Genomic DNA, 14,568 nt, shown 5'->3' with positions numbered 1-14,568 from the left:
CCATTGCATCACACTCAAGCACCTCATTCGTGATTGACTTGAGTCTCTTTTTAGATCAGTAACAGGAAGCAAGGTTGCTTCAGATGCCTGGGAGAAAAAGCGGCAGTCTGCCCTGCCACTCTTCACAACTTATGCATGTTAGTGTGCAACATGCAATTCGCAAGGAAAATAAATAATCCTCTGAATGTATGGAGTACTTGAAACTCTTCACTAATGACACATTTCTACATGATTACAGAATAAAAGAAATAATCCTCTGAATGTATGGAGTACTTGAAACTCTTCACTAATGACACATTTTTACATGATTACAGACTTTTTCTTTCGATCGAAAGTGCCTTGCGATTAAGACTTTTAAAATAGGGCACAACTAATTGTTTTAGCACCTATGGTGTGTGATGGAACATGCACATGCAATGCATGGACATTTACATTTATAGTTGTATTGCCTTTTGTCCATAGCATACAAATACCATGAATACCAGGATGAATTTAAGGTATGGACTAGATACCCTTACTTGGTATATCTTCTCTGGACCCACATCTAAACAATACAAATATACCACTGATTATATTATAGTATCCCTTTCTAGAATATTACATCCTAAAGATGACTTCAAAGTAATTTGCATGTCCCACCCGAAGGAGGTTGAAAGGCGTCAGTGGTATTAAGCAAGGTGGAGTGTGTGTGTGCAAAACAAAACATTTCCCTTAAGAATCTAGTGGAAAAGGTCATACAAATGTTTGCCTCTGGGAACATTCAGTAAACAAAACACCCACTCCAGACCGCATTAACTGAATTGATATAACAAACCACAGAAAATAAATTACATGTTTTTGTGTGATTTGGTTTTGCAGGACACTGAGCTTTCATATTTGTACTAATGTGATGTATATATCTTGACAGTCAGTTAAATAACAGCTTTTTGAGTTATGTCATTTATATTTGTTCTTTGTATGTCTTTCAATATATTTGCCTTCCAATTTGTGTTGCTATGTTTTTCAAATATCTTTAGGCTCAAGGTTTGAATGGACTACTTATAAACAATTAATCCTTAAACAATACTAAAAGCAATATATGTATGATCACTGATTCAATTCCTTGTGTATATTAATTATTAATAGTTTAATAATCTATGGCTAGTAGGGCTAGTGTTTCTTTTTTAATGCTTTTCAGTAACTCTGCCAGCCCTTTCTCATAATGTACCTGTGTTTACTGCTATCAGGTATTGGCAAAGCCAAAGTTTCTAGTTTATAACTTAAAATGCAAGCCAGACCTAATGATTATGCTAGTGTGTGTTAGTAGTAGGAAGTATCATGGAGCCTTTTCATTGTCAATTTTACAAGGTTAGATCCTTTGCAAATATAGAAAGCCTTTTGTTCGTTATTTAAGTATTAAAGAATTGCAAACATTTTCTCGGAAAAGATTAAAACAATGTGCACTAACCATTTTGATTTAGCGAAAAAAACAACTCATGTCATAGTCGTTTTAATCAAATATTTCAAGCGTATTATAAGTATACAGTTATGACTACAGAAAGGTGATACATAAAATCCGTATATCTACATTTTTTAAATAAATATGAAAAAAGCATGCTGAAACAGAGAATGCATTAACTAGAAAAGGAGCATACCTTGTTCATTAGGCAGTGATGGCATTATGCTTGTAAGAGGTGCATTAGCACCGTGCCAATTTTATGTACACTGCTTGGAAATAAAAGTGCAAATTTGCTCAATCCCTTTGTCAAAACATCTCACTGGGAAACAAGCTTCAATCTTTGACAGACCTGTGGATGCCTTTCCACTGCAGTATCTGAAAAAGACAATAGGAAACTGACTTCAGAGAAAACACTGGTTTGTACAATAGATGTATTTATCTTTCATGTCATGCAGCAAAGGGTTTCTAATCTAAACTTTGAGACTTTGTCAACATAAAAATGCACCCAAAATGTACTACGAGAGAAACTTCCTGGAGATATGTGAAACTGAGAAAATAAGTTGAAGAAGCATTAATTGTTTTCACTAACACATCTACTCAAATGTTGTAGTTAAATAATGAAAACCAGAAACAAAATGTCCAACTGAAAGACAGTAATAGTACACAGTGGGTAAACAGCACGCTTTGAAAAACAGGAAAGTTGAAATGAGGCATAATTTGGTTGGGAAAAATGACAAATTCAAACTTCTAATGAAATGTCCCAGCCTATAGCAATTAATGCACGATTAACAGAAAATCTAGCAATCATGAATGAACACCCCTTTAAAGTGGTTTTATCATCATTTTTTTAGCCTTTTACTTTACAGCTTTATTACAGTGGCGGCTCCTCCTCCGTCCTGTAGCAGCCACTACTACTCTATTTCTATGCCGAGCACTGGCAACACTAATATGCCTGGCTTTAAACTTCTAATAATCGCAATTATAATCATGTAAAATTGCCCATTTGAGCCTATTTTTGTTTCTGTACTGTACCACTGGCATTGGAAAGTCTGGCAGCTCTGTGGAATTGGTCACCAAAGATGTGTTGACAATAATGGGGAGCAGTGACTTTCGCCTGTCACTGCACCATAAGTAAAAGGCTTGCTTAAACTGGTCGGGGCAGCAACAAGCAGCAAAGCAGCTTTGGTATGTGGGATGGGACAGTTCTTGCTGTGGTCATTTAATAAATATTTTCATTAAGATCCCTAATGGTGACTGCAATGTCAGAGAAATAGTAGGGGCTGCAAAGAAGGTGGGCTTTTTGTGCAATCTATGCAAGTTTCACAATATGTTACATAGACAGTATATACCTATTTGCAGATCGGTGTGCCTTTTCTCCTCGAGAGACTTCACACTCAATAAACAATTACAGCGAGGTGGGTATTGCACACACTGAGAGTGTATGGGATGAGAAAGAATCTCCTCTTGTAAACAAAACACACAATTGGTCTCAGGCTCTCCCCAAATGGCTCACAGATTAAGGGCTTATGGGAGGTTATGGGGAGGGGTCAGGTTGACCCACAGGATCGTCCTGCACTAACCACTTAGGTTCAGATGGACTGAGAAAGAAGTTGCCTGGAGAGGCTGAGTTTCAATTTCCTCTTGACGTACAGTAGGAAATGACCAGTCAGAGAGCCTGCAGTACCGTGTTACAATGATGTGTTTGATTAGTCAATCTTTTTGATGAAGTGACTGAGGTATTGGGCAGGGATATGACTCAGTAATGGACTGCATTGAAGAACTTTTTCCGTTTGTTGGATTAGAGGATAGTTTAAAGGTCAATTAAGTCCTTTCCTTGGGTAAAAAATAAGATACTTACCTGTGACTGCAGTTATCAGTATTGGTATCTTTCATAGATTCACATTCTTGAATCATTTCCTGCGTCGAAGTGGGAGTCCCACGCTAATATAAATAAAGCAGAAATTAAAGAACTTCCATAGGCTATCATGGAGGCAACCATGCATTTAATAGCGTGTGGATGTTAATACTGGAGTGAAAGTGGGGCCTCTGCGGGGAGGAGGGTGGGTTGCATGTGAATCTATGAAAGATATCAATACTGGATAAGTGCAGTTACAGGTAAGTAACTTATTTCTTATCCGGTTTTGGGGTATCTTTCCTAGATTCACATGCTTGAATCAGAATAGCAAGCAGTAATGTAAAATCAGTAAGCACCCTTAGTGGATGGTGGGTAGTGCCAATAATATTTCAAAATATATTCACATAAGGAGTGTCTTGTGAAAGTGTTGGCATAAAAATAAGTGCATATAAAGTAAATTGACATGTGAAATAAACAGCTCTATTATCAGCTTAAACAATTATACTGACTTTAATAACCAATAAAGATACATTTTCAAATGGAGATTAATACTGACAACAGAAAAGAGAACCTCTAATTAAAAAGACTCACCTTACTGAAATAAGTGACGTAGTACTGCCTCTACCATGGCTGCCTCAGCACACTGTGGCGACTCCAGGTAGTAGGGCTGCATGAAGGTATGCATTGTTTTCCACGTCGCAGCTTTGCAGATTTATTCCAGTGGCACCCCAGCGAACATGACAGTCGATGAAGAGACTGCTCTTGTGGAGTGTGCTTTCAGTGACCTTGACAAAGGTTTGCCTGCCTTATCGTGGCAAAACTGAATTGTGGCTGCTATCAAACTTGCAATGGTAGCTTTAGAAACCGCAGTGCCCTGACAACCTTGTCCATAGCCTACGAAAAATTGATCTGTCATGCGGATAGACTTAGTCTTTTGCAGGGAGAATTTAAGACACCTCTTGATGTCTAGAGTGTGTAGTGTTCGTTCCACAGGTGTAGAAGGATCCGGGAAGAGAGTCCTGAGATTTACAGGTTTGTTTAAGTTTGAACTGCGAAGGAACCTTAGGGATGAATTTGGGATTCGTCCTGAGGATAACCATTTCATCTGTAAAACGAAAGAAAGGGTGTTTTATGGTGAAAGCTTGTATTTTGCTAACCTTTCTAGTTGATGTTAGGTTGAGCAAGAGAGCAACTTTCCACATCAGGTACTTGATGTCAGCCCTTTGGATTTGCTCAAATAATTGCTTCATAAATTGTGATAGGTCTACATTTAAGTGCCACTCAGGGGGTGGAGCTTGAACACGTGGATAAGTATGAAACAGTCATTTCATGAATTGCTGTACAACTCTGGTAAAGAAGAGAGATAGACGTTTCGGGGACCACCTATTTCTAAAGATAGCTGGGAGATGAACCTTAATTGATATGTATGCCAGCTCAGATTTAGCTAAAACAGTATGTATAGTAGGATTTGCTCTGGAGCAGAGAGCTATGGATGTACCTTGCTTTGCAGACACCAAAGGCAAAACTGCTTCCATTTCAGTCCGTACGTCTTGTTGGCGCTATCCGTACGAAATCTGGCGATAATGTCTTTGCACTCTTGCGCAATAGTCAAATCCTTAAATTCAAAGAATTCAGGAGCCACGCACCCAAATGAAGAGATGCTGGCTCCAGATGACACATCTGAACTTGGTTCCTGGTCAACAGTTAGTGTTGGTAGCAAACCGATAGGCTGGGCTTCCGAGAGGAGGAGAAGCTCCATTTACCAGTGCTATCTGAGCCTTCTGGGGGCTAGCAGAAGAAGGCGGCAGTGCTCCATTTTCATTTCCGTAAGGACATTGAGTATGAGTGGAATGGGAGGAAAGGCGTAAGCATATTATCCTGACCAATGTATTGATAGGGCATTCCCCCCAGAGTTTGGGAGAGGGAATCTGCTTGCAAAGAACTGGCATTTGGAATTGGTGTGGGTCGCACACAGGTCCAGCGCTGGTTTTCCCAATGTGAAAATATCCTGTCCAGTTGGTCTTGTTCGAGCTCCCACTCGTGGCAGTTCTCTTTCGTCCTGCTGAAGGTGTCTGCCAGAGTATTCCGAAGCCCTGGAACATGTTCCGCTGGTAAGGGTATCCCGTGAAATGTGAGCCAGCTCCAAAGCTGCTGGGCATCCTGAGAGAGAGTAAGAGATGTGGTTACTCCTTGTTTGTTGACATAAAACATGCTTGTGGTATTGTCCGTACTGACCAAAACTGATGGACCTTTTATGCGAGGGGGGAAAGCCTGTAGGTAGAGAAAAAATGGCCTTCAACTCCAGCCTGTTGATATGCATCTGAAGCTGGGATGAGGACCATTTTCCATGAATCTGAAGGTCTTGAAGATGACCTCCCCAACCTTCCATGGAAGCATTGGTGGTGACTTTGAATTTCGAGATCAAAGACAGACAGGAGAGACCCTGATAGAGGTGTGACTTCAAAGTCCACCATTTGAACGCCTCTCTCTTGCATGGAGTGATAGTTATCCAGTAGATCCGTACTTTGAATCCATTGACATTGGAGTTCTCCTTGCAAAGGCCTCATGTGAAGACGAGCTAGTGGCACTAGGCCAATTGCTAAGGAGACCATGCACAGTAGAGATTTGTATGTCATCACAGAAGTGCACTTTCTTTTTGATAGTCTGAGAGCCAAGGTTTGCAACCGGTCCTGCCGTTCTTACAAAAGGAAAGCTTTCTTCTGAACGGTGTACAAGTCGGCCTCTTGTAACGTCATTGTCTGACTTGGAAAAAATGATGATTTTCGTTGGTTTATAGAAAGGCCTAATTTGTGGAACAGATGTATGCAATCTCTTGTAGCTGCAGCCTCTAGACAAGCCGAAGAAACTTTCAGGAGCCAATTGTCAATATATGGAAATACTTGGTGACCCTGGTTCCCAAGGCGGCTGCCACTGGGGCCAGAAACTTTGTGAAAATCTGCAAGCAGATTTGAGGCCAAAAGGTAGGACTCAGAACTGATAGTAGGTACAAGCCACTGTGAATTGGGGTACATAGGAGCATGGGAATAAGCATCCTCTAAATCCAGCGATGTCATGTAGTTCCCACGGTTGAGGCACCAAAGGATGTCGGAGAGGGTAACCATTCTGAAGGTCTGATATTTTAGGAATTTTTTCAGTAGTCTGAGGTCTAAAATAGGTCTCTACTCTCTCAATTTCGTAAGCATCAGGAAGAAGCGGGAGTAAAAGCCTTTTCTACTTTGTACTACTGGAACCTTCTCTATTGCCCCTTTCAGTAGCATAATCTACGCTTCCTGTTTGAGTAAGTGAAGACGAGGGGGGTGCGAGCCCCTGGGTGAAGTGTCTGGTGGGCGCAGGATGAATTCCAGAGCGTGGCCATAAGATATGAGATCTAAGACCATCTGTCCATTGTAATAGTGCCGATATTGTTGGCATACACAGTGTTTGTTAAAATACCCCTCACACACCAAAAGGGCCCTTGGTGTCATGCTTCATCATCGGGGTCTTCCCGTTCCACTGCGGGGCGGGGCATGCTACGACTAGCGACTACGCTGGAGCACCTTAAATAATTGTGAGTGCTATGTGAGTTGGAGTGAGTGTAGGTAGGGTCAGGGGTGTTTGGAAAAGTGAATCTAAAATGATACCTGGCTTTGTGAAAGCAAAAAACTATTTATTAGTCACAAGCTGGTATCGTTAAAAAAGGTGTAGCGGAGACTGATAGGCTTGACAATGAGCTTAATCTCCTAGTGGCGTCAACATGTTTCGAGGCAGAACGCCTCTTCGTCAGGACGGGGTCTGATCCCTCTGTCACTCACTAATGTTGATTCACAGTATGTGCAATGTGTATATACAGGTGAAGATAATCTATACCTATGTGGTATGTATTAATTCCTATAGTGTACAGTCCTATCAGTATTGCTGAATAGTGGGCTGTCACAAGCAGGGGTTAATGCCCCATGAGCCGATAGGGATGAGGGGTAAATGGAACTTCCATTAGGCCACAAATAGTTCTCGCATCCTCCCTCGTCCTCGGCTTCCGTGTTGTGGACGCTAGAAAGCTAGAAAGCTGATAAAGTTTTTTCCCACCTAATTTTCAAAACCCGATTTCAATGTAGAATCATATTTTTTGATGAATTAAGTGGAAAATTATTATAAATTGTACTCTATTCTGCCTGAGTCATAACCACCTTTAAACCAGTTCAGCCACTCATCACACGTCCGAGCTGGAATGTGAATTATTTTCTGGAAGAGTTTACAGACATGGCTCAGAAGACAATGGCCTGCCTCTTAGCACAGGAAGGACCCAGTTTTGTTAACAGCTGACCACTTAGCTATATGGGAGTGGACAGTAACAGCTTGCTACTGCAAAGGAGAAGTGTGGCACTTCACCACCGCCCCTCAGAACATATTTGGACCTGGGAACACTACACCTGAAGAAGAGGGCAACGCTGGCATAAACAAGAAAGACTACTGGCTCCTGCTGAAAGAAGAGGTCTCAAACAAATTATAGAACAACTGCTGAGAAAACTAAGGTGTTGCTGTTTGTACATAGACAAAGACAGGAGAACTATATTTAAGTCAATGGAAGGATCATCTATCGCCCAAGGCACTATTATCAAACAGACACAATAACAAGAAAGCTCAGAATTCAGCATAATCAATCCACCTGTTTTTGAACTTAAAATGTGCCTGTCCTATTGCACCACCAGACTGAGTAACATAAACTGTACATTTCCATACCCCTTACTGATTAGGCCATTGCAATTTACGTAATAATTTTGTAACTTACTTGTTTCTAATTATGTAGCTGTAGCATTCTGTAGCACATGTAATGCTGCCAAAAGGATAGTCATAACTACCGGAACTACATTAAATAGCAGGAATATCTTGATGTTTTTCATGCCGATGAAGCCAATGTGTAATCATCCCAATGTGGATATAGTTGCAATATTGCACATATCTCTCGGCATGTGGTTCCACATGAATAGGCTGTGGCTTTCACATCGAGAGAAAATATTATTCATTTGAAATGCACAGAATGTAGTCTGTCAAAAAAGGTTTGTAAGGAATTTCACTTTGCAAAGCCCCCATTATTTCAACTATTAGGACATCAATGACAAATGTAAAAAATAATGACTTTGTACTATCAATTAACTGAATAGATCAACTATAAGAGGGGGGTGCACTCTCATCTCTCATGGATGAATGCCTTTGACATTTACTTTACGTCGAAATATTTGCACTCAAATGTGGGCACTGCCTTTTAGGCTGTGTAACAGCCTTCAGACATGTCCTCATCAATCATTTTCTTGATGTGCCTGAAAAATATATTGTAATCTATATGGATGATATATTTGCCATCGTAAGGGTTACCAAAGCCACCATCATCACTGGTATGGAGGGTGATTTTGTCGTCAACAAAGTACCTGTTGACAAAGTAACCATCAACAACGGAACCATCGACGAGATGATCTTTTCCAATGATAGGTCCTTCCAAGGGAACACAGGCATTGATAATGAAGAGGAAGACTTCCCGTGAGAAGTTGGATTTACTTCCTTCCTAATACATTTTCCAGACCCACAGTCCTTTAAAGGAGACTTTGATTTGAGCAAAAAAACAATGGATTTAGGCCCAGATCTCTGTACTGGGGTGAATGTATGACATTGTTCTGCATTCTGTCCATCAATTGTTCTTTTGCATGTGTCACCCCGAGTGGGACGGGTATGCCCAGACGTGGGTCCCCTGCTCTCCATGCCACTGGAGTCAAGCTACCCTGGCTGATGAGGGCTGAAAACCCAAACCAGTCCTAGTATGCTTGTTTCCAGTCCAGGGAAGACCTGGCCCGGCAGTTCGGAGTGGACTGTTCCCTTTGGGCACAGGGTCAAGACTGATTTGCATATGGCTGGGTCCAAACTGGAATGGCATGGTGAGCAAAAAAACGAATGATTTAGGCCCAGATCTCTGTACTGGGGTGAATGTATGAGTGAATTTTTTTTATTGTTTCAGTTAATTAAAACCACAACAATACATTTAAAAAAATCGACTAATGCGTTTAAAATTTCTTAATATATAGGTGCAATCTCTGTTAATAGGTTCTAAAACATTCTCAGTCTAATACAGAGTTTGTTATTTAAAATGGAATGAAGTGAAATTAAAGTGCAGTCTGTCTAACTTAGTTCAGAAGTTCTTGGTTATTTTCTCTGTTAAGTTCCGGAGAGCCCTCTCCCCGAGCTACCACTGTCATGTTATCCTTTTGTGGACAGGGTGCCAAGTTGTGTTTTAGCGCTTGGGAGTGGGCTGCAAGGAACTTTAGTAGTAGGCAGTTCAATCGCGTGTCTATTGGGTTCAAAGTTGCCATGATTGTAGATCTGCACGTTCTTATGCCCCGCTCGTTCATAGGCTTTTTTTAAAAAGAGATTCGAGCTTGAGCTAGATTCGGGAAGATACAGACAAGATGAATGAAGTCCTCGTTGCTCCTCCCACATAGTCTACAGATTTTGGGTCCGTCATGCACCCAGATTGGTTGGTCCATAATTGATGGAAGTTTCCCCAAACGGAGTCCCATTAATTTTTGTTTTCTGTGAGCTGGGAATGTGATTGTTAGGTATGGGGCTGCCACGAGTGTTTTGTAGTTTGATATGACCATCCATGTGTGTTTTCTGGTACTAAACATAGCTTTATCAAGTAAGAGTGGAATTTTGTCGACTTGTTTATAGCATGTTTGAACACCGGGTAAGGCAGGTTGAGTTCCCAAAGTTTTCATGTTCCAGTCTCAGTTATGGCCTTTTCAAGATACTGATTGTATGGGGACTTAACATCAGATCTTATTTCTTCCCATAGTGCTTGGTGCAATTCCGAGGCTGACGTGTTCTGTTTCAGTGTATATCAGTACTTGATATTTGCGTACTTTCTTCCCAGTGTTTCATTTAATATTCCAAATTCTAACCTCGTCTGAGCTGGTGAGGCGCCCTGTTGTATTTGGAAGGTGGATTTGAAGATGGCTGTCTGCATTTTGTTAAGCAGATCCGCATCTTTCCCATGCAATCCTACACTGCCATATGAAAGGGTTGGAAGAACTTTTGCTTTTATTGTTGCCAGTAGAGGTTTATATGATGGCCCCGTGAGCTTTTTAGCCAAAGATCTAAAAGCGAATGAGAGTGAGTTTGATCTCTGAGCGATGTACGACATTTGCTGCTGATGGCTTTGTCGATTATCAAAGTAGAAGCCCAAGTACTTGAAGTTGGACACGGCCTCTAGCTTTGTTCCCTCCAGGTAGATGTGTGGGCTGGCTGTCCGCTGCCTGGTGATGAGCATTGTTTTTGTTTTTGTTGTGTTTATCTCCAGGTTGTTGTTTGTTATGAATTCTGCCAGCCCTACTAATAACCTTTGGATGCCAATCTTCGTTAGGTTCAACAGTACCATGTTGTCCGCATAGGATAGATGAGTTAGTGGAAAGGAGCCTAGTTTAGGTGGATGGGATGGGATCTTATTTAGACTTGATGTTAGGTCTGCCATAAAAAGGTTAAAAAGATGGGGGGCTAGGACACAGCCCTCCTTGAGACCTTTGCTGGTATTGATTTTTCTTGAGAGCCGTGTTCCATTCCCCAATTTAACTTCCATCCAAGTTTTGGAATAAAGGAGTAAGATCCCTCTCAGGATTTTATCTGGGATGTTCCAACTGCGCAATTTCCTCCATAAGATGTTACGATCTACGCTATCGAATGCTGCCTTTAAGTCAATGAAACATAGGTGAAGGGGCTGTTTTCTTCGGAGATATTTGTCGGCTAACACTGAGAGAGACACTGAGAGAGACAGAATATTTGTCAGTGTCCCAGTCCCTTTCCTGAAGCCTGTTTGGTTCAACGGTATTCTCTTTGTGTCGTCGGACCAATTTGTTAGATCTTCCAGGTCAAGGGATGCAAAGTACTTCGCCTCCACATCTAGGAGGGCGATCAGTCTGTAGTTAGCTGGGGATGTTCTGTCTCCTCCTTTGAAGATGGGTGAGATTATGGAGCCCTGTCAACTTGATGGTATTTGGTTTTCGCTTGTTATCTCTTCAAATAGTTTTTTTAATTCTCTGCACCAGAAGTCCGGATCAGTTTTGAAGACTATTGGAGGGATCCCATTCGGCCCTGGAGCTCCGTTGCCACGTGACTTGCTTATGATTCTTCTTATGTCCTCTTCGCTATACCGTGTTTGTTTGACCTTATTTGTTGCGTCCTTCTTCTCCCGTGGGCTAACCACGTCACGGTGAAGCCTGGTTACCAGGAGATCCCCGTCTGGAGATGGATTTGCTCTGCGTTCATCCTTTGGGTTTGGTGTTTGCATGCAAGAGGTTCTGATTCCACCGCTGGGAGTGATGCTCCCTTTTCTTTTTATGGCCACTTCGTTGGTAGTTTGTTGGGCTGCTCCTGGGTTGGGCTGGTCTAGTGTTACCTCCGCAAACCTCTCTGTTAATAACGCGACCCAGTCCGCTTCTTGGACATTGGATGATGTTGGGTTTGAAAGGTGATTTAAGCTGTTAATGATCCTCCAAAATGCGTTTGAGTTGGTGTTCTTGGCGGTGCAGAGTAGTTCTGCCCAGAAGTCGTCCTTCAGAGATCTTTTGTATTCCCACATTTTCTTTTTATATTCTTTCTTGAGGTTTTGTCTTTGGACCCAGTCTTTGGATGACGTAGTTGTCTTTTTTAATGCTCTGGCGTTTCTCCTTATCTCTATCTTGAGTTTTGCCTGGTTCTTTGGCAGTGGAATTTTGTTAGTTGGAGGCTGTGATTTATTTGGAACGGATGTACTTGCTGTTAATTTTCCCGTAAAGTTCTCCCATTTTTGTGTTTGGGTACCTCACTCTCTGTTTTTAGTCTCTGCACGTTTGCCTGCAGCTCATCGATGTTGGCCGTTGTCCAGTTAAGTCGTTTCAGGTTAGTGGTAGGGAGGTTATCTCCCACTGTGTTGCAACTGTGGTATTTGGTCAGTTTTAAATTAAAATAAGTGTGCTGATATGAATGATCGCTTTTTGAGGTGTATTCTATTGAAAATTGCTGGACGAATGGCAATAGTGGAAGAGAGACTGCTGTGTAGTCGAGCCTTGAGGCCGTCAAGGTTCCTAGATGAGTGTACTGCGGCGGGTTATCACCTTTGATTCTTCTGTTAAGGAACCGCAGCCCGAGGAATTCCAGGCTTGTTACCAGTTTTCGACCAATTGGATTGAAGCGCTCTGTTTGCAGCTGAGATTGAGGTTTGACATTCCAAAATTCATTGTCAGCTGCTATAATCTCATCATCCTCAGGCGTATAGATTAGGTTTGAATTAAAATCACCTGTTATGATGATTTCCCAGGGTGGATTATTGTTTCGAGTGTTCCTGATTATGGATACTAGCTGATCCAATGCGACTTGTTTCTCTTTCACCTCTGGAGGTGCATAGAAGTTAACCAGTAGTGTCGGAGTTGGTCTGCCCGGCATAGATAGTTTTATTAATTGCATGTTTGGCCCATGCGGGGCTATTTGTTCTGAGTTGATCTTGATGTCCAACGCGATATAAACTGATAGACCCCCTTTTGGTCGACCATAGTGGAAGTTTTTCCTTGATGGTATATTGAAGTGAGTGTACCCAACAAGAGGTAGCTGCTCCTCCAATGCCCATGTTTCTTGGAAGGCAATGATGTCGCATTCTGTCCAATTGTGGGGGGGCAAACCTTCTTCCATCCATTTCCTGGATCCGGCTGTATTCTAGGACAATAGGTGGAGGATTTCCTGGGTACTATTCTTTTGGGGTTTTTGGGGAGGTCAATTATTTTTCTGTCTGTCTAATGTGTCTGTTAGCCAGCGCCAGTAGGCGGCGTCATCCTTAGAGTTGATTTGGTTGCCTGTTGTAGTTGGGGGATGGATTGTCGGTGAAGGGCTGTTCCCTCTAGCGTTCCGTAGTACTGAAATGACCTGATCCTTTTTTTCTGTCAGATTTTCTTTTTTCCCTTTTGTCGCCGGGCGATCTTCAAGAGGGCCTGGGTAGCGTGGTTTTACCGGCCTGGAAAGTCTTATGCCCCATGAATCGAACCTCTCTCTAAAGGATAGTATTAACTGGGCGATTTCTGCTGTTTGCCATGTTGTTAATGTTTGTTCCAATGAATTAGTTGTGTCTTGCTTGCGAAATTTGACTGAGAGTAGGTCAGTGTTAGTTAGGTGTTGAAGCCCTTCAATGTTGGCGTAAAGTTTAAACAAATTGCCCCTATTGAGGATGTCATGCAGCCCCTGAGTTCCGTATTCTGGGGTAAAAAAGAGTTGTTTGAGATGTAAGTTGTCATTGCTAGACCAGTTCTCAGGGCCTTTCCCTAGTTCTGGTATGTTGTCTGGGCTGGTTTTGCAGTGGGGCCCGGTCCCGGCGGATGTTTGTGTTCCGTGCGTATCGATTACCTGTGCGCGCTGGGATATCGTGGTCATTATGGTCTGGTTACTCTCTTTCGTTAAGCCTCCGTTCGTGGCTGTGCTAGTCTGGGGGGCTCTGGTGTACTCAGACTCTGTTCCCCTCTCTGGGGTGGCGTCCTCATTGCAGTTCAAGTTTATGTTACGGACTCCGTGCCTTAGTAGTATTTTTATACCCGCAGTGGGGGGTAGACTTTTTCCACCCCAGACCCGGCTTTTTCAGTTTACGGTTCTTTCAGTTGTTTTTGATGGTACCTCCTGGTTGTTATTTGTGTTAGTAGGTATGCCCTCTGTTGTGGAACCTTGTAACGTACCTTGAGACCTGCTTTGTCTGAGGATTGTTTCTTCTCTGCCTTGTGGGCAGTATTTGGTTCCTTCGTGTCGTTTTTCTTGGGTGACGTCACATCTTTGTCTGGCTGGTGTTACTTTTTTGTTCTCAGCCGCCTCTTGGTATTTTCCGGGTATCTCTGAGGTTGTAGGTAGGCCTGGAGGGCCGGTTGGTTGTGATGTACTGCCGGTTTCTATGCGGCTTCCTTTTTCCACTGCATCAATTATCTGTGTTCCGTTGCCCAAGACCAACCTCGGATGTGCGTCTCTGTTGTTTGTTTCGCCTATGGCTGTTAATACTGTGCATATGCCAGCATTACTTATGGTCTCTATGCGAAGGGCCTCCCTTTCTTTTTTTGTTAAGAGCTGTTGTCCTGATGAATTGTGTGTTTGATCAGATGAGACGTCGGATTGTACTGTTCTGTTTGGTGTTTCCTCCTTGTTTATAGCTGAGGTAAATATGGGGAATATTCTAGTACCTTCCTCCGGTGAATGTATGACATTGTTCTGCATTCTGTCCATCAATTGTTTC

At 42.2% G+C, this 14,568-nt stretch overlaps 1 protein-coding gene across 1 annotated transcript in view; it reads right to left on the bottom strand.

Moving 5' to 3' along the window:
- The window catches only part of TTLL7 (tubulin tyrosine ligase like 7), a 1,017,987-nt gene that overhangs the window by 739,874 nt on the left and 263,545 nt on the right, over positions 1 to 14,568 (bottom strand). Inside the window, exon 4 of the mRNA XM_078659263.1 lies at positions 1,635 to 1,813. Within this exon, the coding sequence (XP_078515389.1) occupies positions 1,635 to 1,659 (25 nt within the window). The 5' untranslated portion in view covers positions 1,660 to 1,813. The remainder of the gene's footprint in view (positions 1 to 1,634; positions 1,814 to 14,568) is intronic.

The sequence above is a fragment of the Lissotriton helveticus genome, chromosome 1_1, assembly GCF_964261635.1.
Source record: "Lissotriton helveticus chromosome 1_1, aLisHel1.1, whole genome shotgun sequence".
Taxonomy (NCBI): domain Eukaryota; kingdom Metazoa; phylum Chordata; class Amphibia; order Caudata; family Salamandridae; genus Lissotriton; species Lissotriton helveticus.
This window is presented reverse-complemented; position numbering and strand designations above follow the sequence as displayed.